The sequence below is a fragment of the Perca flavescens genome, chromosome 15 (genome assembly GCF_004354835.1).
Source record: "Perca flavescens isolate YP-PL-M2 chromosome 15, PFLA_1.0, whole genome shotgun sequence".
NCBI lineage: Eukaryota > Metazoa > Chordata > Actinopteri > Perciformes > Percidae > Perca > Perca flavescens.
The window spans coordinates 14,067,203-14,095,047 of NC_041345.1; the positions used below are offsets into that span (position 1 = coordinate 14,067,203).

Genomic DNA, 27,845 nt, shown 5'->3' on the forward strand with positions numbered 1-27,845 from the left:
GCATCTTATTCCATTTCTGTAGTCAACTAATCAATTGGATTTAAACACGAATTAGAATAAATGCCTACTTGATCACGCCTCATAGCCCCCTGGGAACAGGTCGGTGCAACACCGGCAAGATTGGACTCTTCTTTATTGAGGATCAGCCTTGATTTACTACATTTCCCACACTGCATTGCTGCGCAGCCCCTACTTGTCACTGCTGTCGCTCTCTGCCTGTGAGTGCCCGCGGTGAACTGGTCCAGCATCTCTGCGCAGGCAGTGGGGCAAATGTAGATGTAAAAATATCATTTGAAAATATGTAATCGTGGAATAAGTTTTTGGCGTTGGCAGCTTGCGATGAGGGAAGGAAAATATGGAAAAGATCGGATTTTATGTTGCGCCTCTGTGGAGCACGGACCGTTATATTGAGAGAAATAATGCGGAATATTTCCCCCTGTAGGTGTTAACGCAGAAAATACAAGATGAAGAAGCAATTCAATCGGATGCGACAGCTCGCCAACCAAACGGTGGGAAGGTAAGCAAACCATTGCCGTGCGCTATTCTCGCCGGGCCAAGTTAAAGGGAAGAGAACCCCCCTGTATGGCCCTAATAGGATGTGAATCACATCAACGCAAATGTGATTTATATTACATGTAATCAGGCTGAATATATGCAATAGATAATGGTCTGTGCAATCGTACAAATTCAGAGGAACAAAAGAATACCCCATGTTCATGTTGGTGCGTACTGTCCATTGAAAGAGGCTACCGCATAGGCAGCGTGTAGGCGCATTGCCCCAGTGCAACCTGCCCACGGAAATACATTAAATATAGACATTCGCAGGATCACAGCCCATCACGCAGAGATTAGCCCCTCTATATCATAAGGTATCGCCTCTGGAGTACAAAAAAACATGCAATTGTGAAGTTACGGTGTGATTACATTTACCTCCTGTCACATAACCTGTCAATAGTTGAACGTGATGCAGACGGATGCAGAGTGGGCTGCGACGTGAGGGAAAATGGAAAAAGGCGCAATGTTTTCATTACGCAGTAATGTCAGCTGTGAGGAGGGAAGCACCTATTAGGCGTGGGTTATCAAGTCCGTGAATTCCTGAAGGTCGTACTCCGCACCTGGCATTTATCTAACATACTGTTTAGTTAAAATAATGTGATTATAGTATTACCCCTTTAAAGAGGGTGCTTCAATAGATGCCTTGTGACCTTTTACACAGGTCCTATGGGTTTATCACTCTACCCTCACCCTGTTCGTTCACCTCGCAGGGAGGCAGAACAGCTTGTGAAGCAGCACTGGGCCACAGGGTGTTCTCTGCTCTGTGCATGATGGGGATTAGTACCAGGAGGTGTGGGTCATTATTATTACAAGGCTGTGTGAGTGGCATGCACTCAGAAGGGAGGGGACACACCTTGCAGGCTCTGTTTGTGCTATCATTGTCAGTTGGTTCGGGCGGCTTTTTCTAGCGACAGTCTTTTTATAATCATTTCTGTGTGACTCATTAGTGTGTTTGTGGGTTTGATTCTGGATATGTGTGTGGGCAGGCGGGTTATGGGCCTTCATATGAGCAGAGAAGGCAGTGCTTCCTTGTGGACTGCCACTCTCAAACAGTAATAATCTCTTACATCAGAATTTCACAGTTATCCACTGTTCATTGACTCATAAGGGGAATGTCTGTGACATGGCATTTGATTTGAGCTTTGGATCAGGGCAAGAAGTAACAGGTCTGACCCTCTGGTGATCTTGAGCAGTGTCAAACACTGGATGTGTCATAGGGAGAGATGGAAATAAAGGTAAAGCCAAAGTCATCTCTGGCACCCTGGGCCAGTTAGTTAGATGAAGCACACAAAGCTTTCCTGGTATGGGCAAGAACAGTATAATGTGACTGAAACTAACAATTCTTGGCCCACTCATGCTAAAAGTACACACAATCATGGTACCATAAGGTGTTTTTGATAAAACTGTCCATCAAATGTGTTTTTATGTTGCTAAGAAAATAACTATCTGGAGTAGTATGTGCTCCCCAAAGGTGCTCCCGTGCTGTTTTTGTTTCTTGACATATTGTTTTGCATGTTTTTGAAGACTTTGTCACTTTTTCCTCTATTGGTAATATGAAGTAGTAAAAGAGGTGTGTGCCGAGCCATATTGAATGACTCTTTCTTGCATCCTAAGGGTGATAATGTCCCTTGAAAGTACCACCCACCGAGGAGAAATGTGTGGAGTGTGTGTGTGTGCATATATTATGTAGAGACAGTCCTTGCAGACACATGCCTTGTTGTGTTAGTGCAGGATCAGTGGGTGGGGGTCAAACAAATGTGTGTATGTGCAGATTAATGAAGCATCTTAATGTAAACATTCACCAAACATTCATGCTACAGATCTACCACTCTTCCTGTCTTTCCTTCACACAACACTTGATCTGCTCTTCTGCGAGAAGGAGAATTTCATCACGATTTTATTGGTTGCTGAACACATCCCATTGAGATGGTGTGTAACTATATTTTGACTGAAATGGAGATGCTTTGGGTTAAACTCAAGCTGTCTTTTTTATTTTCTTTCCACTGGTTTGCCATTTGTGCTGAATTACAAGGCTCCATTATAACTGTTACCCTGCAAAGACTATATTAGAATAGATTAGCAAATAAGAACATAGTCTCTTTATTAACGATTTCACCTATCATAGTTACTCTCCATCTTGTACTCACTGAGGCTTCAGATATACTATATTGCTGACTCAAGCTTCACCCATCTTCAGAGTGGAATGGGGGTTACTCTGTTGGTTTGAGCATTTGACCTTCCTGAACCTTAGCAGTCTCAGTGGAGCTTTTAATACCGCTGACCAGTCCTCAGTCCCTTCAAAACAACTCAACAAATTCACAAGTAGAAGATTGTCCATGTTGGAAATTGTATGACTTTGATAACAAGAATTTGTTTGAGTGTATTATCTTCATTGAAAGATAACAAGATAATGTCTGTAATTGCGAGTCTTTCTGCGTTGACAGTATTACCGTGAATCTTTTTTTTTTATGTGTGTCTTATATGTGATGGAGATTGAAGGACTGTTTCAGTGGGGGGTTGGTGATCAGGTGTGCTGTGTCAGCATCACTCTGGCTACCCGAGGCTGCTGCTGCTGCTGCTGCCGCTTGCCTGGGTGAGATCCATGTCATGTGATCGCCAGCTTGACCAATCACCTCCATGGAGCAAGACTTCATACTGAAGGATGTGCAGCCAAGCATACTCTATAGCTAAAAAAATGTGTTATGGCACAGTGGGAGAGACAGCGCTGTAAAGAGGGCGAAATTATTTGTTTTGTGCATTTTGTTATGTTTTTGTTAACTTAGGCCATCATTGTTTGGTAGTTCATACTTAATAAAGGCCTTTAGTGTTTTGCAAACCCTCTCCATGATGTTAAAATATCCATTGAAAATTATTTGGGTTTGTCGTCAATATGCATTGTAATTTCTTTATGCCCTCATACACACCAAACAAGCCAGGAAAAGATTACTTGTGTGCTCCAGCCAGCTCACACCATCCATTTCTCTTGACCTATTTCTCTATTCCCAACTCACTGCCCTATCTAGGTCTAGGACAGCCTGGTAAAAAGATTCCATGATACAATTCTGTCAGTCTGTCAGTGAATTTCACACATGAAAAGTATAACAACTGAAATTAAGTATTTCTTTCCGTTTTATACTTGAAAATGGCACCACTCTCTAGCCCTAACATCCTGACAAATTGCCTCTCACTCCCTCCTCACACTCATGCATCATTCACCTGTGTGATGTCCACTAAAACCACTAGTGTATGGTAATAGCATTCTTCCTGCGCATGCCTTTAGGGTAGGCTTTAGCTCACCACACCACCATGCAATTGTCAGAAAAATGCCAGCCATTTGTGGGCTGGCAGATGAGTTAAAGATGCTTCTCTCTTCCGCATTGTCTCAATCATACTCTCTTTCTCTTCCATCTGACAATGTGACACAGTAGGTAAATGCATTGCCAGTGATATATATATATATATATATATATATATATATATATATATATATATATATATATATATATAATTTCAGTGTCCATAGAAACATTTTATACAAGTGGGTCAGAGGGAAAGGAAGAATGACTGAGGCCAACATTATGAAACGTGTCGGTGCATGTTTGTGTATACTTTACTTAGAAGTTTGCATGTTAATGTGTATGCACTTTGAGTACTTGTCGTACTCCTCTACTCTGATGACGACAAAAGGACTGAAACAAGAAGATTATGCAGGAATCATTAATGTATTCCTGAACATATTCACCTTGTAAACAAATTTCTGTTGGCATAAAACATAACCGCCTTTGCCTGTTTTTACATTCAGAGCAGCATTAGCACACCTCTTGGCAATAATGTGTGCAGGACTCTAAATGAGCATATGGTACCTGACAGGTAACATGAGATGTAGACAGCAATGCTATTGAATGCCAATGCAGCATCTCCTCCACTCCTCTCTCTTTTCCTCCGCCACCTCGATGCCTTGATTCGCTGGCTGGCTTGGCATATGACGACAACACTGTGGAGATCTCTGAGGGAGTGGCCTTCACAGGGCAGGTGATTCATGGCTCTTCTGGGTTCACTTTTGTATAGTTTCTGGCTGATCACATTGTTGAATCTTGACTGAAAAGCATAATTTAACAAGTCAAGGCCCTTTCATGACAGGTTTTATTTAGTTTTGAGGCTGTAGTTATCCACAATAAGAAATGAGTCATTACTTGTGTTCTAGATTGTGTAACTTTATTTGAAGTGAAAGCTATAGCTGTAATTGTATAGTGCCATTCAGTGGTAGTATCAGAGATCCATGTTGATAATCCTCCCATTCCTTCAGTGCCTCTCAGAGACAGCATACTGCACGATAGAGTTAGTGATAAAGAGCCTTTGTCAGGGGGCCATTTTGGCCATCAAAAGAGGTGAGATGATGTAATATCGGACAGAAGCGCTGTTTCTTCCTTTCTATGTCGCTGATTCAATCAAGAGCCTAACCTCTTAAAGAGCCCCTGTACTGGCGGTCCACTAAAAACTCAGCACTAGTGTATTACATTGGCACATATGTAAGAAACAACATGGCACACAAACAGTTTTGGGGACAGCTATTTGATGCTAACCGACTTACTTTGATTTTCTTTTTGTTGCTATCCAACTGCTGCATATTATATGTAGGTCCAATCACGACCATGATGTGTTACGGGTGTGGGGGTTGACCCAGTCTGTTGCTCGTGATCTCATCTGAAACAGGAAGTGACCTCAGCGCCTGACTGAAATGCAGCAACTTAATCAGATGCAATTCAAGCTGCGAGTCATTCAGGAGCGAGACAGGGTCTAAAGAGGATTTAATATACTACACATAGATACTGTAAGCCGTGCTTTGACAAATAACTTTTCAAGTGGTGAAGTAACATTATATCACTAGTTCAATAACTTCAAGAAACATTCTCATTTATCATTAGGTTACATTTATGTATTTAGATTGAATTGTCTTTGCAATAAACTGGATATTATACACAGTAGACATATCTTTGTACTAAAATATATATTTTAATCCAGTTAAAAGCAGTTTTATATCAAGTTAGTGCTGTAAGAATATTCAGCAATCTTCAACTCTGTGAGTAATCAGAAATTTTCAGTAGAGTGGCATTGTTGTTAGAAATAAGGAGACGGGCAACTCCCTATCAACATGCCCACTTCCTTCCATTCAGGAATGCCAATAGGCTCAAAACAGGAAGCACTCATCCACTAATACGAGTCCAAAGTTTCTTGCTCTTTTTTACTTGCTCTTTGATTGTAGAAGATGATCTCCATCTCCTATTTTTATAGTAGGCAGTAGATCAAATCTTTCATTTGCTTTGGTTGCCTAGAAACGCTCATTTGGTATTAGCTGTTTCATCACATGCGTTCGGCTTTGCCAACCCACATGTTATATTTTCAAAAATGGTTGAGAATATTTCTTTTAAAACTAACAACTACTATTTAACGAACTAACTAACTAACTAACTAACTAACTAACTAACTAACTAACTAACTAACTAACATTGGCTTGTGACAATTTTTTCATTTAAGGCTTGGGTGGCCATAAAGCACAACATGGATCTTTGTTGCCTCCTTCTACTTCATTGTCTATTTGATGCTGTCTATTGGACATCGTTTAGGTGCAGCGTGTTTGTGCTCGGACAGATGCCAAGTGTAAAAACACAGCTAAGTCAAAGAGTGCTTCTTGTGGGGATTATTCACCATGAATAAAGTTATTAGAGATAACTCACTGCTTGTGTTTCCAGTGAAACATTGCTGAATGCTGCAGGCTCTCTCTCTCTCTCTCTCTCTCTCTCTCTCTCTCTCTCTCTCTTTTTTTCGCTCTCTCATTCACTCCCTCTCTGGACATGTGTTGTGTGTGTGTGTGTGTGTGTGTGTGTGTGTGTGTGTGTGTGTGTGCGCTTGTGTGTATGTGTGTGTATACACTCCTCTCACAGTTATTCTTGCATACTTAACAGAACTGTGACCTAGTTTGCTGGACAACTACAGTAAGTGTTTTTTTCTGTTTTAGTAACCTTGTGTCCCATCAGCCCTCCGCCTTGTCATTTGGGAGGAAACTGAGTGGGCCTCTAGATGCATTTGCACGGCAAAGGTCTGGAGAAAAAAAAGAGCAGTAAATGGAGAAATAGTCAGAGAGCATATAGCATGAACACTGCTGTGTGTTTTTGTGTGTGTTTGTCTGTGTGAATGTGGCTGACTGTGGATCTCATTCCAACGCTCCAGGCCGTGTGGTGCCCTGCTGAGGCCCAGGGCCGCCATTCGGCTTCACTACCCTCTCCTCGCAGCACAGGACCTAGCATCTAGCTCAGCTCTTCTAGGCCCCAGAGTATGCAATTTTGTTAGCCAGGCTAGCAATGTGAGCAAACCAGAGCATGACCACTTCCTTTTTATTCAGACGAATCAGGTGGACCTGTGGATAGTAAGTGTTACAGCCGACAGTTGGCTAGCTGCCAAGGCAATATGTTCAAGACTATGGATGTAATTTTATTCACATTTCGATTATGTCGACATGGATTATTCATGCTTTAATAAACCATGCACAGTGCTGGGAGGCTGAGCATAAGGTTTTCCAACATTAACATATCTCTAAATAGAAATATTTAGTATGAGACATATTTGTATGGAATGTGCAGCTGATGTGTAAATGGTCAACTGGGAAATTGGCACACACATTTTCCTTCAAACTTTATGGAATTACAAAGACATGGAATGTCTAAGGTCCCTGGGAAAATATGCACAATAACTTACATTTATCCTTGGCCAGCTGTAAATACACAAGCCCAGATATCCTCACCAAATTCCGACCCTCCATCTTATCAGCACTTTGTTAATGTCACCAGAGGTGGAGAGGGAATTATACAAAGTCTGGCAGTTGATTTCTCTGTGTGAACATTGTCTCAGCTGATTTATTATATTATTTTCCTTCAGTTGTCAATTTTGCATTGCACAGATTTGTGTGTGTTTCTTTATTTCACTGATGCATCAAAGAAACAAGCAAGATTTTGTCAGCTTTAGATTGAACAATTATTTTGTATGTGTTAGTCTGAAAGGTTGTTATAAACTTCAGCATTTTTACTTGAGTTAATAAATCTTGAGTTAATGTATGTGTGTTAATGAATCTGTATATTTATAGATGTTAGATGTGCTTGTGTGTGTGTGTGTGTGTGTGTGTGTGTGTGTGTGTGTGTGTGTGTGTGTGTGTGTGTGTGTGTGTGTGTGTGTGTGTGTGTGTGTGTGTGTGTGTGTGTGTGTGTTTGTATTGAGTCATCAGCAGCTCCAGGTGAAGGAATGCCTGCAAAGTGGCAGATGGTTGGCATAACCCTGGCAAAGTCTCCCTCTCCCTCCATGAGCATACCGCCCACATGGCTGCCAACTCTCCCACGTGTTTACTTTCCTCCCAGGACTCATTCTGCACACTATTTGCTGAGATGAATTTCACTCCTCATATCCAAAATTTTTTACATTTATATTTTACTTTACATCAGGTTGTATTAGCTACTCCAATATCACCTGTACTGTATTCCAGCCTACGTAACATCTACTTTGTCTCTGTGCCTTCACAGGCCGTGTATGTACGATACTGCTTTCCGAAGAGGAAATACCATTGTCAGAAAACAAACATGCTCAAATAACAAGACAGTCTGCTGTCTTTGAAGATAGGCTCTCATCTGTCTGTAGTCTGGGTCATAATGGCTACATCAGTTGTGGTCAGCGACAACGCCAGATGCCTGTGTTTAAACTTTCATTCCCTTTTTCTAAACAGCAATGCAATTAACTAATTGTGTATTTTATCCTTCCGGTGAACGCTGTTCACTTTGTATGAGTTCTTACAGACCAGTCAAACCTTCAAGAAAAACACTCCCACACTCACAAACACTCACTGGAGACAAACAGAAAGAGTGATAGGAATAGGATGGCCCCCCACTAATGAAACTCTCTAGCATATGCAGCTGTCAAATTGATGAGCAAGTTTGATTTGAGTAGCTTCTCCACATCCCTATCACTGCCAGAGCTCCTGCCCCATCTGTGCTGTTGGGCCCCTATTAGGGTCCCTTGGCTGCCAGAGTCTCCCAAGGGACACCTCCACCAGCCATTGGGAGGCCACATAGACAGATGAGCTCAGAGCTGCATTGCAGACCTGCAGGCTACATACTCAGCATGGTATACATGTGACTTGTCTTGCCCGCAAGGTCTTTAGTGGAACATGGATATTTAGAGATTTTAAAGGCTGTTGGAGTATCGCAGCAAAACTGAGCCAAACTTTAGTGCAATGCTTGGGTTATTTTTATCCCCCCTTGTCATGTAATCAGCAATCTGCTATCACGCTTAGCCTTACAAATAATGCCAGAAACTTATTGCACTGCTATCATTCTCTCTTTCGCTCGTAGCTGTGCACACACGCACACATTTCCTGTATTTTTCCTCCTATATCATTGAGCAGAGCAGTTTTCCAAAACGCTGACTGTGACTAGATCCATTGGTGCGTGGTTTGGCCTAGTTCCTATAGTTCCATGCTTACATCTTGGCACTGGGAGCGGTGATGGTAATAACTGACATCATTACAGTAAAGTTCAGCTTTCTGTTGTTGGTGACTACATATGGAATATATATATACAACACTACATGTCATAATTAAACTTTTCTGCCATTTTTAGACTGTGCTTTTCGTCAAAACGGTGGCACTGGGCAACACAGAGCTGCTACACTGTGTGTTTGACTGACAGACTTGGTGACGAGGCATCATACATGAAAAGAGCATTTTAGTTATGGGCTGCTGACGTGTTTTTGTCTGGCTGATGAATAATAGAGCACAAACCACGGTCTTTTCCATTCTCTTGGTCAACAGTGAGATGAATTCAGATTTAGTTTTTAAATAAATTATATAAAAAAGCTATTATTCACAATTGGCATTGGCATGGTTGGGGCACAATAGCAGGAAAAGGCTGTGCAGACAGGAAGGGGACGCGCTGAAAGAAAGTGTGCACCACTGGGTGGCTGCTGGGGGTCTGCAGGTCTGGCTTTGACTCATTTTAGGAGGTCGACTCCTTTGTCAGCCTGCAGATCTTTTGAGCAGGAAGTACATGTTATCCTCCCCTCTGATAAGGTAGTCCTGATAGGTCCTGGATTGTTGCTTTAGATGTGTGCATTGTTGTGAGTTGTGGGTGTCCAAGTGTGTTTAAAGGAATTCTGGAAAACAACCCAAATTGGTGTAATGCATGCTCATATGAGACCTATTTTATCTTTGGTTATTATAACGTACAGTACAGGCCAAAAGTTTGGACACACCTTCTCATTCAATGCATTTTTTTATTCATTTTCATGACTATTTACATTGTAGATTCTCACTGAAGGCATCAAAACTATGAATGAACACATATGGAATTATGTACTTAACAAAAAAGTGTGAAATAACTGAAAACATGTCTTATATTTTAGATTCTTCAAAGTAGCCACCCTTTGCTTTTTTAATTAATAAGGGAAAAATTCCACTAATTAACCCTGACAAGGCACACCTGTGAAGTGAAAACCATTTCAGGTGACTACATCATGAAGCTCATTGAGAGAACACCAAGGGTTTGCAGCGCTATCAAAAAAGCAAAGGGTGGCTACTTTGAAGAATCTAAAATATAAGACATGTTTTCAGTTATTTCACACTTTTTTGTTAAGTATTTAATTCCATATGTGTTCATTCATATTTTTGATGCCTTCAGTGAGAATCTACAATGTAAATAGTCATGAAAATAAAGGAAACACATTGAATGAGAAGTTGTGTCCAAACTTTTGGCCTGTACTGTATATATTGAGCTCTTTTGGGAAATCTCCTTGCAGAAAAATGACTAAAGTCTTACTGTAACATATAAGCTGTCTGAACTGAACTGACACCATATATTTATGATATCCAGTGGTTTGCTCTTGAGCTTGTGGCTAATTCACTACTCCGGATGAGTAGTTTTATCTGCTTCAGCGGCAGTGCAGCTCTGCCCTTTCCTACAGTATTTGGCTAAGTCCCCAGTCTGCTGGATTCACAGCTGGGATGTGATGCTCCTCAGTGGGAACTGGCATATTTGAATCAGTGGCTTTTGCTCGCTGCTGTCCTGCTTGTTTTGCTCATGCTGGTGTTGCACTCCAGCGAGTTTACAGCATTATTTTGCCTGATAATGAATGTGATCTTCTTATGGATTGTCTAAAATCATAACTGAGAGAGACAGCCACACAAACACATGCACTGACATGCACACTCACACATTCTCTAAAGGGACAGGTGCATCGATGTGGCCCACTCATTTTGGAGCACTGCCACATTGATGAGTGCAAAGAAATCAGTGAATGAGTCTACATCCAATGCAATACAGATGGGACTGTATTTCACACCTTGAAACATTTTGGCAAAGACATGCCACTATTTGGATACATGTGAGATTTGAGTGCCTTAAATCACTACTTACTACTTATAAAAAAGAGTTTTATTATGTGAGTTGTCATTTGTCACCTCTTCACAATATTTCCGTTTTCTCCAGACAACAAAAGGTGTCTGACAATAATAGGATATTCAGACTCCTGATTTTTTTATGTTTAGAGGGAAGAATGTGTTTTCTGCTCTCACACTAGAGTATGAAACAAATCTGTTATAGTCACCGTCACAGACTGTGTAGCTTGTTGAGTGACCTGAAAGAGGATATATGAACAAGTTTGATCACTGTGACACTGTAAAAGAAATATTTAGTTTTTTTTCTGACTTTACAGTGCACAAAGCTGCATTCATTGACAGAGCTGATACATCCAGACATTGTTTAAAAATGCTAGCATCAGCTAATCCCCCTGTTTTACACTTTTATCTTTACAGGGCAGAGAAAACAGAGGTGTTAAGCGAGGACCTTCTACAGGTGAGCTGTGGTGTGTGTGTGTGTGTGTGTGTGTGTGTGTGTGTGTGTGTGTGTGTGGAGGAGCATCTGGACTGATCAGCAAGGGACTGATGTGAGATAAGAGATGAGAGATGTAAATTATGTGATTATGATTGCTGTGTTTGACCATGATGGAGATAGTGGCTCCAATGTTTTTGTCTCGTGACCCTTAAAGTGAAGCAAGGTCTTATCACTGTTTACATATGTCTGTATGCAGTTCAATTAAAGAGGGATTCTCAGGTAATTTAATTTCAACATGTTATAGAGGCAGGAAGAGAAAAGGCCTTTTTACAGTCGCCGTTCCCAACCTGTCACGCGACAATGTGACGTCAAAATGACGTAGATCTCGCTGGCTCACCAGGATTTAAAGCGCCAGAGGTCACCCACTACTCTATTTTTTTCAGCGGCGCACAACAAAGTGGAAACAGGAAGCATGGACGTGTTCTCTCTTGTAAACTTACTGGGTTAAGATGAGTTCTTTTATGGTGAATGAAAGGCTTGATCCGACGAAGTAGGTCATTAAATCGTTGTGCAGACATTCTGAAGTATTCAAAGTGCTTCGCCTCGTCTATCATCCTCATTTGTTTCACGAGGACATTGAACTCACCATATTTATGTCTGGAGTTATTCAAAAGACGAACATTCCACCTTCTTTTTCTTCGTTTCTTTACAAGCAGGCTTAAAAGCAGCTGTTCTTCCTCATCCACTGACTCCAATATCATCTTAGCCACTGTTGACATTGACGTCAATGCTGCTGCAGGTTCTGCCATTGTTTAGCTTTTTCTTCTTCTTCTAGTCTGTAGAAATAGCAAAGTCGGTAGCCTTTCCTCAGTTGCGACACCTCTGTTCAGGAGAAGACTGCAACTAGTGTCGCGACCACCACGCGCGAATATAAGTAGTTAGGGCGCTCCCATGACGTCACACTGTCACACGATAGGTCAGGAATGGTGATTATACTGCATGTTTAACTCTCCATAATTGATCATCTCACAACCTCTCATGGGTGAACTTAGGTTAGGCCACACTGATTATTTTCATTATCCAATATTGTTTGATGAATCAATTAAATTTGTGACAATTGCCCATCACAACTTGGCACAACCCAAAATGATGCCTATAAATATTGTATTTTTTGTGACCAGTCAAAAAAGTTTATGAACTATACATTTAAATGAAATATTAAAAGCATTTTTAAATTTGTTGTTATTTTTTATTGAATACAAGGAATCAAAGCAATAAGATATGTGTGCATATACATAACTTGTGTACTGCTAATCTGTACCATGAAGACAGTAGCAGGTGCTGATTAATGATGCTGCATCAGAGATTACAGATGTGTTGTTAGAGTACAGTGCTGTGTCGGTGGTAATACATGCGTGTGTGTGTGTGTGTGTGTGTGTGTGTGTGTGTGTGTGTGTGTGTGTGTGTGTGTGCGTAGGTGGAGAAGCGTCTGGATCTGGTCAAGCAGGTGACACACAGCACTCACAAAAAGCTAACTGCCTGCCTGCAGGGTCAGCAAGGGACTGATGTGGAGAAGAGATCTGTCAAGTCACCTTCTGTGAGTACCTGCATCTATCATTCTCTCAAGACACTAAATACTGAGGCAGACGTTATAGGATTTTTGATAATGCAACATAACATTATTTATTACTATTGTAATTTTTTTCTCTCTACTATCAGAAAAAACTACCGCTCACCATCCTGGCACAATGTATGGTAGAGGGGGCTGCAGTGTTGGGGGATGACTCTCTCCTGGGGTAAATCACCGTAGTTACAGTAACATGCCTTTGCTCACACTTCCCTAGCACACACACACACACACACCACACACACACACACACACACACACACACACACACACACACACACACACACACACACACAGAGAGTCATCTTTAATTATTGATTTGGCTATTGCATTCTTCTCTGTCCTCATTACCTTTGTCTGCATTTTAATTGTATTTGAGTGCCTGTGACTTTGTGTTTGGCTGTCACTAAACAGGAAGATGCTGAAGCTGTGTGGGGACACAGAAGAGAAGTTGGCCCAGGAGCTCATCCAGTTTGAGTTTGAGATAGAGAGAGATGTGGTAGAGCCTCTCTATGTGCTCGCTGAGGTAAGCACCAATTACTGTAAGACATTACACCTTCCTGATATGATATGAATTACAGAGCCACACTCACTTTTATTTCCAATGCTCAGAAAATTACAAGCAGAATATGGTCCTCATTTACAACAAAAGTGCTGCATTTGTATTCCCTGAGCACTTAGCACTTAACTTTTTTTTGTAGGTGGACATTCCCAACATCCAGAAACAGAGGAAGCACTTAGCTAAACTTGTTTTGGACATGGACTCTTCTCGAACAAGGTGACGTCCACATTTAAATGCCAGGCTGCAACCTTCTCTTGTTCATTTATTTTTAAAATAAAGGCTCAGGTTTTAAATGTCTGTTTGAGAATTAGACATATTCATTGCAGTGGCCATTTCTTTTACATCATGTCCATAGATTTCAGCAGTCGTCCAAGTCATCCAGTCACCCGAGCACACTGCAGCCAGGCGCCAAGTCAGAGTCCCTCAGAGAGGAGATGGAGGAAGCAGCCAATCGGATGGAGATTTGTAGGGTGAGTCACCAATCAGAGCTCAGATATTCTTCCCTCCTCCAGCTCCTTTGCTCTCCATTTGATTTATAGCCCTCATGCATGTATCAGACACAAATGGACCACAATACCAGGATGGTATTAGTTATACAGTATGTAGGATTTTAGTGAGATAACTTCTTATTGGATGGTTGCTCTCTGCTTTCTATTTCAGGATCAATTGTCAGCAGATATGTACAGTTTTGTGGCCAAAGAAATAGACTATGCAAATTACTTCCAGACAGTAAGTATATTTTATCATCAAAGTGGTAATCCTAGTGGGGAAAAAAAAGTCTTTCTTTTCTGCAAATCAAATATTTGTTTCTCATATTAGCACAGGTTACAATAAACATAGTAGATTATCTAATGACATGACTTGCATTATATGATTTTGTTATAATCTCTTCTCCTTCTATAGCTGATAGAAACGCAAGCAGAATATCACAGGAAGTCATTAGAGATTCTTCACAGTATCCTGCCCCAGATTAAAGCTCACCAAGGTGAGACTTGTACTGTGTGTGTGTGTGTGTGTGTGTGTGTGTGTGTGTGTGTGTGTGTGTGCGTGCGTGCGTGCGTGCATGAATGCGTGTGTGCGTTTAGAGATCTGCTCCAATTCTGCACCTGAAGCAATATCAAGACGAGAAGGAATTAATAGGAGTTAATAGCCCTGACATGTCACATAACAATCTCATTATAGGCTATAATTATCTACCTTCATATGTATGCTATCAGCTAGTTTACAAGTTTTAAACTAAACAGAGTGCTTGAACATCACATTTTTCTATAAAATACTAGAAATAGAGATGCAGTAAAGATTTAATTAATTAATGTTGCCTCTGAACGTTATAGGCAATCATTGATCTAAAGTTGTTTAGGAGGAGATGCAGCTAAGGTGCGTAGGTTTGTTTGTGTCTGTGTGCGATTGAAGTTGCTGTTTTGTGTTGCAGAGGCGTGGGTGGAGAAGCCGTCATTTGGCAAGTCTCTGGAGGAACACCTGAATATAAGTGGGAGAGAGATTGCCTTCCCCATCGAAGCTTGTGTCACAATGCTGTTAGAGTGTGGCATGCAAGAGGAGGTACAGGGCATACACACACACAGACACAGACACACACACACACACACACACACACACAGATAGACTTTTAGACATTTTTGGGTGTAAACTAATATGCATACCATGAAAGACACACCTGAAATTCAATCCTTCTATTTAAAAGATTACATTACAACAATTAACATATGTGTGCACATTCACACACAAATTATGATGTACGACATCAATAAGCCAATATAAATTTAATAGATACCACATTCATCCTATTTCCCTAGTATAATTGACAGGTTAAGACCATCAGCTGCTGTTACTTTAAAGATTCAGAAAATAGTTTAAACCTGAGTTTATCTTACCTTGTCAGACTGGAATGACTACAAAAAGTTTTGATTGGCTCTTATCTTCTTGACCTTTGAATTACAGTAAAATGAAATGAAACTGAGAATGGAGAGAGGACAAGTAGAAACATTTTTGCACCAGGAAACATGGCTGTGGGGTTACTAACCATCTTTACGTTGGTTTTATTTTTTTGTGGTAATAAGACCAATTAAAATCTCACGGTATGATTTGGAAAATGGTTGACAGTGATATATTAATATATTATTGGACCAAAACATGTAAAGCCACCAATTTGTTCCTGTGTTATTTATTATTAACCAATATCAAGTGCACAGCAATAGAGACTATTACTTACAATTAACGAAAAACACATGATTATGTGTTTCCTGTGTGTGGGCTGCAGGGCCTCTTCAGAGTGGCTCCGTCAGCCTCCAAGCTAAAGAAGCTGAAAGCATCCCTGGACTGTGGAGTTCTGGATGTGCAGGAGTACTCCGCTGACCCACACGCCATTGCAGGTGAACTACACCTACACAAATGCCTTGTTCAAAGCCCATTTCCATAACAACAACCCCTACATTGTCATTGTAAGTCAGGAAAAAATATATCAATGCTAAAGGCCATGATTTTTACATCTGCCAGTTTTTTTTTGAAGTGGAAAGGTCATTTAACTCAAAACAAAGCTTTTCGGATTAATTTTGGACCTAGTTGGCAGAAATTTTGTTCTTCAGACGAACATAGTGCAGTCTTCATCAGCTCTGCAGTTTTCATCAGCTATGCCCTCAGTGCTCTTTTCCTGAAGGCTTTCTGTTCTGATATTGCTGTGCATTTCACACATTAACATACAATCTGTGTTGAGCAATCTGAATCTGGCAGCTGCACTAGCTGCAAGGGCCTGCTGGAGGGGAGTGGAGATATGGGGCATGGCCTCACCAGTACTCTGAAGAGAGACAACAACCCTCCCTTCCTCTACAAAAGCAAACCAGTTTTTACTCTGTCCCTGTGTTTGTCACCCGAAGGGGCTCTGAAATCATACCTCCGTGAGCTCCCCGAGCCACTGATGACCACTGAACTTTATGATGAATGGATTCAGGCCTCCAAGTGAGTTTCTATTTTCTTATTTAATGCATTTTTGTGTGCAATTATACTATTGGCAGGGGTTCTTAACTGACATTAATTAAGAAATTAAGCAACAGTAATCCATAATGATTTGTTATTTCCCCAGCATTCAAGATATGGACAAGAGACTACAAGCATTACTGGCAGCGTGTGAAAAACTCCCCACAGACAATGCAAACAATTTCAGGTCAATTGCTTTCCCTCATTTTCTGTCCTATCATTTGTGCATGTTCCCATGTGTCCAAGAAAAAAAGCATTATAAGATGCCATTGCAGGAAAGATGTGTCTCTGATGCAAATTAGCCAAAAACCAGGCCAAGACAATATCATCCAATTGCAAAACGATCAGTTTCATCCACGCAGTTTCAGTGCAATTAATCCACCTACAGGCGAGAAAAGTAAAGGCAGCAGCAGATTTGAAATGCAGACATTCAGATGTCACCACCTGCAGTCAGCTAAATGAATTGCTTTTGCAATATTGATACTTGTGCAACCTGCAGGAATAACTTTTACAGCTGTAGTAATCATTGTCTGCAAGTGTCAACTATCAAAATTGCAGCAACTATTATTGTCTGTAGAAGATCAGCATGTCTACATATGCAGGTTTAAACTGAGTAAAAATAGAGTAGCAACAGGTCGTACAGGTGTGTACAGCTATAATGACGATGTGGGAAAATAGCAATTAATCATGGCAATCATTACCTAGCGTTAGTAGATGTGTGTAGCTTAACAAGATGTCTGACAAACAGGAATGAGTGAAGTATAAATTGTTTTTAAGATGCACTCCTTTATTTAAATCCCACAGATATCTAATCAAATTCTTAGCCAAGCTAAGTGACTACCAAGATGAAAACAAGATGACTCCCGGTAATATGGCGATTGTTCTTGGCCCTAACTTGCTTTGGACACACACTGAACCGTATGTATTTTAACAAAACTATTTTACATGTATGAAATTAGTTTAGGATTATAGTGTAGTTCAATTTGTTCTCTTCTTTCCAGAAACATGACAGAGATGATGACCACCCTGTCCCTACAGATTGTTGGCATCATTGAGCCCATTATCCAGCATGCTGACTGGTTCTTCCCTGGAGGTGGGGATCACATACTATGTATGTAATATTGTAGTCAGGCTAGGCACCATAGCTATTTTTATTGATCCTGAATCATTGTATAATGGGATTTAAAAAACATATATGACCCACCATTTTAATGACCCAGTTTTATTCAAATTAACATATCAAAGTAAGTCAGAACAATTAGTGAAACCCTAATTTTGTATGTATACTTATATTAATTACTTATTATATATTGTGATATCAACATACTAAGAAGTATTTTTTCCTTTGCTCAGCCCTGTATCAATATGGTGATACCTGTCATTGTCCTTAATAATTCAAAAAAAACAACACATGAACAACACCTACACCAAAATATACCATACAGCCATACAACAAACCAGCTGGACCGCAACTTTAACATACATAAAGCATGATAACTGTTCATTTGTGCTGTACACATGATGATATCTGAGCATGATGTGTTTGAAGCTGCATCATGTAACGCTTACCCACACTTAAGGCAGCAGTTTGTGCTGTTTGCACGCTACAATGGATCCCTTCCTGTTTGCACAAGTCTCATATACAGTATGGATTTAAAATAAGATGTACAATAGCAGTTTTTTTAGGTATATTATATTTCAGATTTTACTGTCCGTATTAGTAAATATTGTGTTACTGGGTAGAGTAAAATCGTGCAATGAAGCACAACGTTACTCTCTCTGAAATAAGCATTACATTATAGACCACTGTACAGTAATAGTGTATTTGTTACACAGATAAAATCAGGTTTTTATCTGTTTTAGGTAGCTACTGTAACTCCCACTCTTAAAAGTGGTAGACTCCACACAGACCAACACATACGCACACAAACAGCACTGTACATGAACTACTACTGTAACATCATTATACTGTATGCTGATGGTGTGTCTGCTCCTTTCTCAGAGATTGAATTCAACTTGACAGGCAGCTACGGCAGCCCGATCCACACCAACCACAACTCCAACTACAGCTCCATGCCCTCACCAGACATGGACCAATCTGATCGCAAGCAGCAGCACGACCAGAGCCGACGCCCACTGAGCGTCGCCACTGACAACATGATGCTGGAGTTTTACAAGAAGGATGGGTATGACGCCAAGTGCCTCCTTTTGCTGCCCACATCTCACTCTCTCACTCTCTTTCCTCTCGTTCCACCCACGCCTCCTCCCAGGCATCTGATAGTTAATTCTTATATTTGAGGCAGGCAGTAAATGCACATTAAAAATCAGTTTACGAGTCCTGTAACCTAAAGTTTTCACTCTAGATCCCCCTATAGACCACAGAGAGGTGAGGATTGTACACTATATCTCACCTGTCAATAATTCCAGCACATACAACCCCTATTATCAGGATTCATCAGGAAAAGTGAAGTCTGAAAACTAGTCTCATTTGAATACATGGGGCTGAATTGCCTTGAGTGGCATTGTTACTATGGCAACGGGTCTCTGATGAAGGGCTGCTGGTTACCTCTTTTTTTTCTCAGGAAATATTTCTCAAGTGCTATCTTCCCATCCTCCCACACCCAGCTCTTCCTTCACAGTCTGGCTAGCACGTCACCTGGCCTGAGTCACTCATCCAGCTGGTGGAAAATCACTGGCAGAATTAGAACCAATGCCTTCCCAAAAATACCCCTGTCAAATTAAGGAAAAAAGCTGTAATATTATAGGAAACAATCAAAATATAGGGATAGAAAATAGCTTCCATTTTTTTTTTTGAGTAATTAGCAGTATAGGATAGAGCATCTGCTCTGTCTGTGTGTTTGTTTTGATTAGAAAATAAAGCCTTAAATCAGCACTCAGTAGATAATGCAGGTTCGTAATGTGGCCTGATATCCTCTCACCTCTGGAACGTAACTTCTGCTCATCCCTGCAACTGTGGATTTCATCTGCCCATTTGTGGTTTAAGTTTGGTGTTGTGAACCATGTCTGCATTACTTCTGACCTCATATCCCTTTTGCCTCTCTTCCCCCTACTAACGCAGCATTAGGAAGATACAAAGGTACCGTATCATGCCTTTTTCCCCACTTCTTTCCTTACCACCCCCCACTCACCTCTTTCATCATTATCATAAATGACTCTGGATATGTGTTTGTCTCCAGTATGGGCGTCCGGGTTATGGATACTTCCTGGGTGTCTCGTAAGGGTTCAACTACGCTGGCGCGCAAGACCTCCTCCACCCCTCCAGGCATGCAAGGCCCCGGCTCCCCGGCAGACACTCTCATCCCCGAGCAGCCTGGAGAGCTCGCCATCTCCCCGTCCGCGACACCGCCACCTGGAGAAAGGGTTTGGTAAGTCAGTGGAGATGCTGTTCCCCTCTTCCTCACGCATCCACTCCTGTTCACTCCTTGTCATCACCGTCACCATCACCATCATTATCATCATCAACTTTCTCAGCTATGTGTGATCCAGATCGTTGGCTGTTTTAATCATATTGCCATTAATTTGCAACACCTCCATGTTCTTTTTAGTGCATCTCTGTCTACACTTTCATGTCTGATTCTGTTGTTATTGTAATGATGTCTCACTCTCCACATTTCTTCAGTTCTCCCTGTGGTTTGTCAGGTTGATGTCTTTGTAGGTAAAATTTATTTAGGATAATGACATTTTTTAACTGTAACTCTGAAGGGTTTTAGTCCAGATACTGTATGGAAGTTTTGTTTCTGTACATGGCACTAAGCTTTAATCTGCAAGTCCTTTGCGAGCATGCTAATATTTCCAATATCCCATTGTTGTGGCTTGGCTTTCTCAGCTTTGGTCGTTAATTATTTCCTTTTCTGTTGACACTCACCCTGCCTGTGTGGCAGACAAGAGATAATATGGTCCTGCTTTGGCTGGCTTTCCTCTCCTCTCCTGTGGCTCTTTCAGCCGATGAAAGGGTTTTGTGTCTGTTTCACACTGCCCTGGGCTGACTGCAGGACCTGCAATGCAAACAAGTCATATACTGTAGGATAAGGGCAGATAGGGTTTCCATATGCAGTAGAGAGGAGATATTCAGTCATCAGATCAACTTGATAAAATTGTAAGCTGCAGACCAGCACTTTGGCTCCAGAGACAGATCCTCACAGCTCCATGCAGTGAGCAGACACAAGGTGATCACAGAGGGAGTCCTACACTGTATTATTTTCCTTTGGCAATACAACTTTCTTTTCCTTTGCTGTTTCTTTGTGCTTGTCTTTGTATTTGCACTAAGCTGACTGTGTGCTAAGCTTGGTGCCCACCACCCACCCTAAAATGCAACTTTTTTTCTTCTGTTTTTGGCTACGGACCAACTAACACACTAACACCCTAATCATCAAAACAGCTTATCGTATATCGCTCCAATGCGTCTCCTTGTTCAATCACTAGAGCTGTTTCTTTTGTGCTGTCTATTCTCTTAATATCTACAGCTCAGACAACGTGTCGCCCAATCGGCCGGACACCTCTCATGCCCATCCACCCCCAGGGGAGGACCGGCCACCCCCCCCTTACCCCATCTCCTCGTGCTACACTGCCCCCCACCTCTTCTATCCCAAACCCCCACCCTGCGCTCGCCCTGTGGCACCGGGTCCAGAGTCCCAGCCTCCCGCCTCCCCCCCGCCCCCACTGCGCTGGTCTGGCTTCACTCCCCCTGCCCCGCCCCCTTCCTCCTCTTCTTCTTCCTCCTCCTCGTCACTAGACATCAATTCGAACCCCAAACCCAGCTGTCTGCATTTCACCAAGCACAGCCCGCCTGGTGACATGGTGAATGTTCCCCCACCAGACACTAATGCTTCACCACTCTACATCAAAACCCCCTTGGTACTAACCCGCCATGACCAGTCCATTGGCAACCCCCCTAGCCTCCCTTCGTCCGCGCCCCCGCCGTGGGCTGCCTGTCCATGTGCCAGAGAGAGAGGACCCCCCAGACTGACTAGGTAAATACAACACACCCATGGCCACGATGGATGCATCACAGAGTGGCATATGTATCTCTCCTCTCCTCTAGCTTGCTGGCTTATATTTGCTTTTTTTCTTTTTTTCCTTCTTTCTTTTTCTTTCCTTTAAATTACATACCTCAGATTTTGTAACATTCAGGTTGTCCAGGGGTGCCTCTAATGAGGTTGCCTAGCAACAAAGGATGTTACTGGTTTATACAGCGTTCGGTTTCATGCTGGTTTTGAGTAGACGATAAATACATGGACAATGCTGCATATGGCTATTCAAAAGCATATGAATGTATTTATTCTACAGTTTGCAGCATTTTCTTTACTAACCAGCAGACGAAAAGATCTGTTTTTTTAAGAAAGTAAAGATGTTAAGGTGTCCTTGTAAGCTACAATATAGAATATCTTCATAAAGTATAAGCATCTTTTTAGCTTGACGGCCCAAAGTGCTGAGTTTGTATAGAGTGACTGTGGCAGTTTCCTGACTCATATGTCTGTGGTGTTACAACCACACAGGACAGCGTGAATCACTACAGCAAATCTTTGTCAACGATAAGAACAAGCTCGCTGGCTAACTCTTATTCTTGTGATTTGGTAGCTCCATGACTTCCCATTAAGATGAATTATTTTTTGGGAAAGACGGCTCACAGTTATTGCAGGAGATAGCAGTTAATAATATGTCATATAATCCAAAATGAGACTACCATACTGCAGTATTGATGCTCTCTGTGGGTGTGTGTTTATTGGAATTTCTCACATTAATAACATATGCTTACAGTAAGAACAGAACACATTACGTCTATGATTATTGTTTTTTTTTAATTAAAAAGCAGTGAGAGAAAAATATACAGTATATCAAATGTTATTCCCATTACTGATATCTTACCTGGATCAACGAAAGTAAATTTTCAGGATAATTGCCTGACATTCAGCGTGTGGCTCAAGTGTCGGAGCTCCCTCACCTTCCACTCTCTGTGTGTTGTCGTTCTCAAACTCCATTGACATCGGGAAATGTAAGGTTTTGAAGTAAATTTGGATCGTGCAACAAGGCAGGCCTGCTTGGTTCTTTCGGTGAATGATTGTGAAGATTTACAAAGAATATGTTTACAACATTTACTATCTAACTGGGATGTTTTTGGACCGATTGATGGGGAATGGAACCCACAACCCAGAGCATTTTTTTTCTCCTATCCCAGAATGTATGTGTGGTGTAGCCAGACCTTCTCCGCAGTGCTATGGAGATAGGTCTGGCAATGTGAGACTACTCATGTCTTTAAAACAATTTCCACTAGTCTAGTAAGATAATAAAGGTGGGTCCTTGATTAAGTGCATTGGTTGGTCTAGGATTAAAATAGGTTTAGATTTAGTTGCTCATATCTTGTTACATGCTGCATCTTTACTCTATTTTCTGTGCATTTCATGTGTTTGTCGCTTTATACAAATATGTACACCTTTTGTTCAGCTCAGTGGTATTTGGGCCATGTGAAATCTTGTGAGTCCAGTTAAGATCCCAGGATGGGCTGTAGAGTCTCTCAACATCATTTTTTTAAATAATTATAAGCTCCTGTATCTACAGAGAGGAAAGTAATATACATTTCAGATTGTATAGAATGCAGAATACAACACTACAACAAATTGATCCAATTTTGTTCTGAAAAGCATGCATGGAAGCTTTTTTTACCTCTGTTTTTTGTTCTATTAAAAACTGAAATGTGTTCCATCTGGATAGTGGTGAAATACTGATTGAGTTTGTCAGGCAGGACATGCACAATACCATCTAACTTCATTATTTGAGTAAAAATAAATTACATTCAGAACCCCTGATTGGTCAATGACATTATTATCAACGAAAAAGACAAAAACTTCACAAATGCAAAACAAAATACTCCGTCATCTTTGATATCTTACTTGTGTGCACCATTTGTGTGTTAAATAAGGGGTTTTAGAAAAATATGTGACACAGTTTGCCTTGCTTAGTAATATTGTTAACACTGTAAACATAGTGAAACACTCATAAGTGATGATGATGATGATGATGGTGGTGGTGGTGGTAGTGGCTGTTGTGGCACTGAGGTAATGTACATGAGGTATACTGACAGTTCAAACTGGCCCTCATTTATCAATCTAATGTAGAAACCAGCACAGATATGAACGCAGAAATCATTTTACGACAGGCTTCACATGTGATTCATGAAACGTTCGTATCGCACCAATCGGAGCGTAAGAATGGTTGTACATTGACAAATGCAGCGGCTGGAAACAATCGTTATTTAAATGTCACGCCCCAATATATTCTCCATTTTGAGGCCTCGCCCCTAAAATTTACAACATGGCGAGACGTAATCCAGCTAAGAAGCGGGCACTTTTCAGAGGTGGATATTGAAACCCTGACATCTCAGGTTCATTACTACTACTAACGTGTACTATTTGGCAGCCTGAAAACTGGTATTAAAGGCTGTAGAAAGAATGTGGAATGGAAAGAGATCACTGATGCGGTCAACAGTGTTGCCGTGGTAAATCGGACTCCAGCTGAAGTTTATTTAATTTATACAACCTTGACATATGTATGCTACATACAGGTTTATATTGCAATCTCTTTGGCCTAAATGTAGGTCTACCAATATTTAAATAAACACACAGTATCAGAGTTTATGCAGTGTCTTTTATTTTTCGTGTTTTTTAATGAGTCAGAGCCAGACAAAAAGTTTCCTGTATTGAATATCATTGCCAAACACAACACTATACCTTTTAAAAGCGAGGAATAATATCCTGTCTCCTTCATTTAGCCCCAGTTGGGGCTGTGCTTGACACTGCTCTCTGGGCATCGGGTCATCTGGCTCCATCACTACATTTATAGCACCCTGTTTTCCTGCACGATGTTGTGCAGAACCCCACAGGCTAAAACAATGTTGCAGACTTTTTACCGGTGCACAGAGGTCTTCTACTGTAAAAGAGCCAGATCTGCCATTGCCGATAAGTGATCAACTGATAGCCTCCGCTCACGTCCATATTGATAAATGCCGAGCTTTGCATGGAGATGACCGTACGCCGGTTTTACACTTGCTTTCTGTTGTACGTTTGTTTCGTAAACGAGGGCCACTGTGTCTGATACTATTCACATACTAATGTCTTCCTGTCTTTTTCAGTTCATTGAAGAGTAAAGAGCTCTCACCTGTAACCGGACACAAACCCATCCAGGTGGCAGGTCCAACAGTCCCTCCCAGCTGTAGTCCTCAGAGCAGTAGCCAGTCCCCCCACTCCACAGAGCACAGTCCACACACCCTGCGCCAAGGTCAGCACCTCTCTCAATCTGAGCTTACATTGGCTTTCTTCAGTTTAAGAGGATGTATTTCCATTCATAACAGGAGACTAATGTGACTGTGTTGTGTGTTTCAAGGTTCCAAGAAGTTGGCCCCTGTGCCTCCCAAGGTCCCTTACAGCCAGTCTTGCGGGATGTCCGACCAGTCCACAGGTCAGCCGTCACCGGTCAGCCTGTCCCCCACACCTCCTAGCACCCCCTCCCCTTATGGACTGGCCTGCCCTCCAGGGCAAGTGCCCCCATCATCCCCTGGGCAGACCCCATTGGGAGCACCTCACTCTCTTTCGTCTCCACCCTCCCTGACTGGAACGCTCACCAAGTCGCGGTCCGCCCCTAAGCCCAGGCAGAGACCCAGTCTGCCCCCTCCTCAGCCACCCACAGCCCCTCCGGGGTTTACCGGCATGGCCATGGCCCCAATTCCCCAGCCCCTCGAGCAGGGCCTCCTGGATGGACTGTCTCCCGGGGAGAGCATGTCTACAGGTAAACATCAGCCCTTGGCAACATCCCCTCCGCCACCACAGGTGGGGCTACAGAGGCCCTCTCTCAGACTTGCTGTGGCTCTGTCCAATGGAGACGGTGGACGAGTGTAGGACTCTGTAGGACCTGTCACTGTAGATATAAAAAATACCTTTCCCCTTTATTGACTGTTCCCAAACGAATGTCTGAATGAATAAAAGTTGCCTTTTAGACACAGATGCCTGAGAATGATATAAATATTAGCATTTTTGTGCTACTGTAGTGAGCAAATCTCCTTGACCTATGTATTCATTGCTTGTGTTATGTGATGATGTTTCTGGGTAATGTGTGGAAACATCAGAGAAGCATAGCTCGTCCTGCTTGTATGGAAGTTGCCATTAGATTCATCATGTGCTCTCTGTTTATCTGTGTTACCCAGACCCTCACTTGGCAGAGGTAGGTCAGAGGCTTACACACCAGTCCAGTCTCTCTTACTGTGTAGCAGGTGTGGAAACCTAGCCAGACAAACCCCACACATATCTACAGTATGATGTTCTGATGATGAGGTGTTCTGTCATTATATACCAATCATTCTGTCACTTTGCTATATTTATCATTCTCTCTCCCCCTGCTACTATTGTGTACCTTGCAGCTGTGTGAGGCCAGGGATTCAGTGTGGGCTAAGTGTGAGGGGGACTTTTAGGGTAAGCCAGACCGTCCCCACCCCATGCGCTCCATCTCACTGCCTGGCCTCGTGCTGTGGCTGCCTCTGGGGTCTCCTGCAGCCTGCATCAAATATACCTACCTGTTAGCTATCAATCAGAAAATGTTGCCTATTTCCTCTTAGCAGGTTGGCATTATTGACTCTTTGCATGGTGTTGTAGTTCAACCGATAATGCATGGCTTAAGGACTTCCCAGAGTGCACCACACTGCGCTCACATTGCAGACGCCGTCGCTTACAAAGGTCCATCTTAAAGCCCCTCTCCTTTCGTTCCCCATTCCCAGCCCTATGCCAGCAGACATCCCTCTCTAACGCGCCTGCCACCGGTATTGGGGGGCCACAGGTAACCCCCACTCCTCCTTTGGCAGGTTCACCGCTTTTTATAACCTCTGCTCTCTCTTACTACACTGCCACGCTCCATCTCATTATTACACAGGAGTAGCTATCAGTCTCTGCTTGGACGTGCTGCTTTTTAGTAAATGCAGCAGCACATTAGAATATATTCAGAGTAAATACTGCATCTGGTCCTCATGGGATTTCCATCGTTACTTTAAACCCACTTGGTGTCTTGGTGCCATTTTTTTCCACAGAGTTCCACACACATCTTGTTGCCTCTGTGTTGGTTTACCTGGCCATTGTTGTAAACATGTACAGTAATGTGTCATTGTGCAGTCATTTTGACCTGTTATTGTATTTTATCTGACAAAATATCTGTTGTTGTCTCAAAAGACACAAAAAGCTGTGACATACCGCACTTGTCGCTTGTTCAAGTGTGACTAGCAACACCCTGAAAACATCCCTGTGTAGAATGTGAAGCACATGTAATCTACTGATTACGTCAGCCAGGACAGACATCATATGCCACTTACAATGAGTTCAGACTCAAAAAGATTAATATTATTTCTGCTCTCTTCCGTTTTTTACACCTCATAATCATCGCCATCATCATATGCCCTCTTCTCCTCCTCCTCTTGTTCATTATCACCATTTCCACCATTCTGCTCATCATACTCACCTCTCCCATCATGCTCACCATTAGATATCTTCAATTATGAAATCCCCTCCATCAATGTCAATCTGGACTGCCTCATCGATGAGTTCAGCGGTGCCCCTTGCAGGAAGTCCGTGGCAGTGACAGAGTCTCCAGAGGGGGATGCTGTGCCTGAGGAGGAGCCACAGAGCACCACTCTATGACCTATGACCCTAAGGCATCACAGCTTACAAGCACCCCTGTGGCCGTATATACTCTTAACTGTCGCCACCATGGCCTGATGGAAAAACCATTTGGCCTCACCAATGCCCACCTGAAATCAGAACTCGAACACATCTGCTACAGGCTGCAAAGAAACTCATCTCTTACAATTGCTCGCTAGTACATAAATGTGACTACTACACAAAAAAAGACACCAAAATGCCATAGGAGGACAGTTGCCTTTAGGAGAAAAGACTGGAATATAGATGAGTATTACATTCAAAGTTCTTTTTCTTTAATGCTTTGCTTTGTTCATCTTTGTTTGATGCAGTGGTCTGTATTTCTGTGAGTTTTTCAATTTTTATTTTTGCCTTATTAGGACATGCAATCAAATTGCAATATAATATTCACAAGTTGTACAACTTTTGGTAGGGGAAACTCAGAGCCTGACATGGTTAAGAGCAAAGCCCATCCTCAGGGTGAAATAGAGAGACAGAGAGTAGTCTTGTTATTTTGCTCACAGGGTATTCAAGCGTTGTGCACATTAGGAAAA

At 41.9% G+C, this 27,845-nt stretch overlaps 1 protein-coding gene across 1 annotated transcript; it reads left to right on the top strand.

Annotated features, from left to right (window-relative positions):
* The first annotated feature begins 236 nt into the window (after nt 1-236).
* Nucleotides 237-26,017, top strand: arhgap44a (Rho GTPase activating protein 44a). Its single transcript, XM_028599823.1, has 19 exons — nt 237-517; nt 11,405-11,444; nt 12,901-13,020; nt 13,143-13,219; nt 13,465-13,576; nt 13,752-13,828; nt 13,968-14,082; nt 14,273-14,341; nt 14,516-14,597; nt 15,045-15,172; nt 15,891-16,002; nt 16,504-16,585; nt 16,710-16,790; nt 17,408-17,521; nt 17,605-17,696; nt 18,606-18,789; nt 19,801-19,989; nt 24,750-24,895; nt 25,001-26,017. The coding sequence occupies exons 1-19, from the start codon at nt 465-467 to the stop codon at nt 25,510-25,512; spliced, it is 2,385 nt and encodes a 794-aa protein (XP_028455624.1). The 5' UTR covers nt 237-464; the 3' UTR covers nt 25,513-26,017.
* The last annotated feature ends 1,828 nt before the right edge of the window (nt 26,018-27,845 follow it).